Source organism: Camelina sativa, chromosome 9, assembly GCF_000633955.1.
Source record: "Camelina sativa cultivar DH55 chromosome 9, Cs, whole genome shotgun sequence".
Lineage (NCBI taxonomy): Eukaryota > Viridiplantae > Streptophyta > Magnoliopsida > Brassicales > Brassicaceae > Camelina > Camelina sativa.
Window position 1 is genome coordinate 22,591,965 of NC_025693.1, and position 5,879 is coordinate 22,597,843.

A 5,879-nucleotide genomic window follows, 5' to 3' on the forward strand; every position below is an offset into this window, starting at 1 on the left:
ACTTGAGGACTTGAGAAACCAGCTTCTCTCATCACTCTACTTACGCTAGGATCATCGAGGATGGATATGATGAGCTGCTCCACCTCAATCTTGACTGCTAAAATCGGTTGCTGCTGGCTCTCGATGGATCCACGTCGCTGGTGAGCTTGTGCGCGTTTGAAAGCTGCACCAAGAGCGTTAGAGATAGAAGGGAAAGGGGAAGTTGGAACCCCTAACATAGGACTCCCTGTGGAGGTCGGGAGGCGGTTTAGAGCCACGTTGAAGCAGAGCTCGAGGGCTCTACATTGAAGAGGGTGAGTGTGAGATTGGAGACAAGCTGTTCTAAGTAATCCCGTGGGAGCAGAGAGCATGGTACTTGCCACATGGAGAGGTGTGACCTGAGCATGTCCTCTCCGTCTAGCCAAGCCCATGGCTTGTTTCACCACGTTTGCAGCATCCGGTGTGAGCGCTTGCTCCACCGTGCAGCCTCCAGCTCTCATAGTGACAAGAAACCCTAAAGGAACACAAGGTGGGGGTAGTACTAGCTAGTACTGCGAAGTAAAACTTCTACGAGAAAGGCTTCAAGGGTCTAGGCTTCATGCCATCTTGGACAACAAAAAAACCCAAAGCAGAAGGATCTACACTGTCTCTGTTTGGAAGGTGGGGCTAAGTCTTAACCTAAGAGCAGAGTAAGGATAGATAGAGAGCGAGGGAGAGAGAGAGAGAGAAAGAATGAAAAGGGCTTGGTCTTCAAATATATGAGGAAGGAGAAGGAGAGGAAATGTGTATGCTTTTCTTGTGAGAGAGGCAAAATTTGGGGGTTTTTTTTGAGGGTCCAAAGCGGATTTTGTAGTGCAAAGTGGAATGCATGTGATGACAAAGCAGTATCAAAAGGCAAAGGTAACTCAGCTTTGCCCATATATTCTTTTCTTTCTCAAATTTCACAAAAATAAAGATGTAATGGGTACTGCAGCTAAGTGGGTCTCTCTCTCTTTTCTGCAAAGTGTATCACTTATTTAGAAAAGAACCTAATTAAAGATGCAAATCATCATTCACTTATATAATATTTATATAATAATTAATAGCCTCAGGAACATTTGTAGAAAAATTTGGGATATTAATCGCTCTCCCTTTCTAGCACCTTGAGGCTACCTACTAGCCAAGTCCCAACACTTTTTCAGACAACAGTCTCTTACTCTAGATCCAGATAAGTAAGCTAAACTCAAGACGCAAATGTAAGTAAGCAACAATCTAGGAGCCACAAAAAACATAGTAATGAACATATTATTTTTTCTTTTGTAGAATATATATATAGCCAACTATATATGTCTTAACAAATCTAAGAATATTTATAGCTTTACTCAAGTAAGCATATTGTAATGAGTGCTAACATGTAAATACTTATATATGATTATAATGAATAGAAATCCTACCTCATTTTCAATACAAAACAATTAAGTTCCAAAAGAAAACCACAAATCATTGGCTTGACCGGTACCAAAGACTAGTAACCAATTTTATTGTAAACGAAAAATGTTGAAGAGTATATACGTTTCCCCAGCCAACTTAGAAGCACATGGAATGATTTTGAAAATCAGACATGTAATTTAGTTTCCTAATGGAAAACATGTATAGAGAAGGATCACTAGCTTGGTCTTTCTATCTTTTTTGAATTTTGGCATGGTATTTAGAAACTCAGCCCCCTAAAAATATAAAAACACAAAAGCAAATCAAACCATCTGACCCATCACAGACACTATATATATGCATCATTCACTTTCCTTTCAATACTTTCATAAAAGTGTGTAGCTTTTGGACCATATATCTCATTTTTAAAACGAGAGAGAAGAAGAAACGAAGGTGTTTCGAACAAGGAAAAGATTAAAAAGAAAGCGCATAAGGCAGTCTCTTGGTGGGGACAGTCTTTGATTGTATCTGCTATCAACACGACCAATCATTTTCAAGTGCCTAAATGAAATCAGAGTTTCAGATCAGTAACAGGAACTCACACCAATCATAATAAAAGAAAATGAGTTATTCAAGAACTAAGAACACACAAGATACTGTCTATCTATTCATACAAAACACATAATATATTTATTCATAGAAGCAGCACTGTGCATTATTTATTTTATAATTGCAACATAAGAGATAACAAAAGTTTGATTCTCATACCACTAACGAACATCTCAAGCCATGTATATATATATATTTTATCTTAACTTGGTAACACTAGATATATATACGCACACAAAGCTAAACAGATGCAGATGCCTGTTGTTAAATCTTTGAAGAATCCATTGAGAAAAATCACAAAGCCATTATAAGTTCAATGAAAGTCCCATAATCAAAACAGTGATTAAGGAATATGCTACAGTCAGTGAACATAAAGAAATGATTCCGCGTATGGATTATTCAAACGTGAGATCATTGCAGTAATTGGTACAAGGAGCTTTACCTATTAGACTTCTACTTTGATGAAAACATATCTATCTCTCTCTCACATGAAGCATGCCACTGCATAGAAAGAAGAGAAAAATGCACCACCGTTCAACTTGCCTAGGAATCTTCAATAAGATTTATACACTTTGATAAGAGAATCATATAAGCTATATTCCCACTACAGATATGTATGGCTTAAAAGACACATTTATTAGTTAACAAATGATCTCTTCTTGTGGTGAATTGAAGAATCGAGAATAAAATTACAATATCCTCACAAGAAACAAGAAATCTTCCTTTCATTCCCCAATCATCTTTTTTCAGCTTTTTACTTGTTTTTATGTAAGCCTTCACCTGAAAGCCACTATTCTCTGCAACAGGTACTATTACACTCACTTACTCACCCAATGCTTCTACAAAAGAAGCTAAAGTATCATTTACCCATGCATACATGTATCAACTCAAAATGGGGAAAATATGAGAATGTTGTGCCATAAAACAAAGAGAGAAATGATCTTATAATCATTATATTAAGGAAAAGCATATGCATTTTTTGGTCAAAGAAGTCCAAGTTATGACCCAAAAGACTATATAGAATATAAGAGGACACAAAATTATCGTGAACATAAGGTCACCATTTACAAGAGAGCTTTATTCTTCTATTTATCATGAATGCTAGCAAATAGGAAACTAAATATTGAGCTCGTTAATGTATCAGAACACATAGACCAATAGCGCGCAGGGAATACATTAGTTTTCTAAATGCCCTTGGTTGATATTACGGGTCTTCATGAGGTTACTCCAAGTAGATCACATATATGTGCATAAATGCTTAGTTACAAAGGAATTGTGGGACCAAAGAGGAAAGTTGTGAGAATAAACACAAACTCACAAACTGTTTCTTCCTCGCTGTCTGCGTTTGAGACAGGAAAAAAAGGAAGGAAAGGAGCTTTGTTTATTAGCTTAGACTCAAAAGAGAGATCCAAAGGGAGACCAAAAATCATTTGAACGCAAAAGTGTTTTTGAATGATGAGAGCCAAGGAATATATATGGTTGCTTCAGGCACACCCAATCAAAACCCCTTTTCTCCTTTAAATAAAATTAACAAACTTTGTTTGCCCTAACTAAGATTCAACTTCTACCACAAAAGAAAAATCCATTTGCATAAACCAGTCCTTTCAAGAAAGTGTATATGACCAAAACAGTCGAATGTGAATGCTTTAACAAGGATCAGACCCCAGATGATTCTAAAGCGCTTGCGTTTACGAGAAGAACAGAATGTGAAATCAAAACCCATCTCTCCAGCCCACTTGCTAAAGTTTTAGCAAATGTAGACATCAACTTTTGAAGAGTATAGCCTTTTACTTACACAGAATATTTTGCATCAGAATTTTAAAATTACTTACTGAGTGTAATTTGCTTGTTTTACATTAAACTGAAACTAGCTTGTAGGATCAAACAACAAACAAAATTAGAAAACAAATACAAACTCGCCAATTGTTTCTTTCACGCATTACACGTTTATTAGTGGAAAAATAAAACAACAGGCTTTGTATATGAGCATAAACCCAAAAGACACACAAAGGTGAGACCAAAATCATTTGAATGCAAAAGTGTTTTGAACGAAAGAAAGCAAAGGAATATAGATGGTTTCTTCTGGCACACCCAATCAAAACTTTTCTCCTCTAATTAATCAAAATCAACCACTTTGTTTGGTTCGACAGAAACATCCAGCCTCTGTCACAAAATAAAGAAGGGAAAGTCATTTGTGTAAACCTACCCTTTCAAGAAAGTGTGTGACCAGGATGGTCAAAATGTGAACACTTTAACCAAGACCAGACCCCAGATGATTCTAAAGCACTTATGTTCGCAAGAAAGATACATCGGAAATCCTAAGAGAGTCTCTCCATCTCACTTTATAAACGTTTGAGTTAATGTAATATCAGCTTTTGAATGAATTTGGCCTTATACAAAATGTTTTGCACCCGAATATCTTAAGAAAAAAAGTAAGGTATATATTGCTTGTCTTGAGTTAAAGTGAGAAACTGGTTTTAAATCTTGCATGAATTTTAAAACTCATACGTGGTTTTTGTGTCTTTTCTGCATGACTTTGCCCAGTGGTTTCTATCAAATCAAACCCTTTTCCAGGCGTTTTCAGGGGATTACATACAAATACAATAGAAGAGTGCGTGTAGAATTCTTTAAAATAAGTATTAAAATAAGGCACTCTTATCACAAAATCAAATATATATAAAACCAATATATGGGATTATCTACTCAAAAGGGACTCCAATTTGGTTTTTAGCTCTCATTCAAAATAAGTATCTTTATTCTCCTGGGTGTGGCCATGTGGGGAAAAAAAAGAATAGAAGTAGCAAAGAGAAAGAGAGATATATGGGAATAGTTTAAGGCATAATTCTCCTTTGGATGGCGCCTAACTTTAAGAAAGAAAGAGATAAACTTTAAAGATTAAAGGAGGAATGGAGAAAAGTTGTCCTAACTTTGACATGACAGCCTTCTTAATCTAATGTTATGACCTTTATTCACAACATGTTTCTTTATTCACAAAACTATATTTATTTGCCTTGCATAACAACATGACTTATTGATCCCACAATCTTAAAAAAAGGTTCGTTTTGTTTCAAATATATTTGAGTGTTCCTTTAAGAATCTAAAACTGTGGGATATATTCTTCATCACTTTGTTCCCTAGATTTTCCAAGGGTTTAAGCTAGTAGAGCCACACAAGTATCAGACCATATCATATCATCGGATAAATATGTGAATCCATAATGTCGAAGAGATCTAGCGTATGCAGTGAGCATCCGTTAGAATTTGAATTTTATATATGGGCCATCTATCCTTTCGAAGATAAATCACTATGCAAACAAACAAGTATATTCACAATCATACCAAAATTTGTTCTCAAATAATAAAAGCCCCCAACAAAAAAAAAAAAAAAAAAAAAAAAAAAAAAAAAAAAAAAAAAAAAAAAACAGCTGGGTTACTTGTAACAAAAGAAAATTCCTACCAGTCAATTTCTGTAGTATATATAGTACTAGCTAACAATGATGCACATACCAAACATCAAAACAAAAATTTCTAATTATATGCTAGAATCATTATGATTACCTTATGTATTATTATTAATCTGAAGACTGTGGATTCAGGCTCATCTCGAGCTAGACAGCGTGCACATTTGATTAAACCACATACAAACAGATAAAGATCTCAATCCTGAATCAATCAAGTAATTAATTAAGTGGCATGAGCTCAAAAGTAACCAAAATTATGAGGTAAATGAGCAAACTGAGAACAAGCCCCATGAACAAAAACAATCTCAAAAGCCCAAAAAAAACAAAGAAATTTAGGATCATTACATAATTGATGTTTTCAATTTTTGTTACGGAATCCCAAAACCAACAATGTTCGAAAGAGAACGTAGGGTTTGTAATTATT

The 5,879-nt window shown here is 35.2% G+C and overlaps 1 protein-coding gene across 2 annotated transcripts in view; it reads right to left on the reverse strand.

Moving 5' to 3' along the window:
• LOC104711799 (protein SMAX1-LIKE 3) overlaps positions 1 to 804 on the reverse strand; it is a 3,737-nt gene extending 2,933 nt beyond the window's left edge. Inside the window, exon 1 of one of the 2 annotated variants that reach the window (XM_010428564.2) lies at positions 84 to 804. In XM_010428564.2, the coding sequence (XP_010426866.1) occupies positions 84 to 479 (396 nt within the window). In that variant the 5' untranslated portion in view covers positions 480 to 804. Of the gene's footprint in view, positions 1 to 19 lie in introns of both variants that reach the window. The other variant, XM_019229688.1, reaches the window with a different exon arrangement.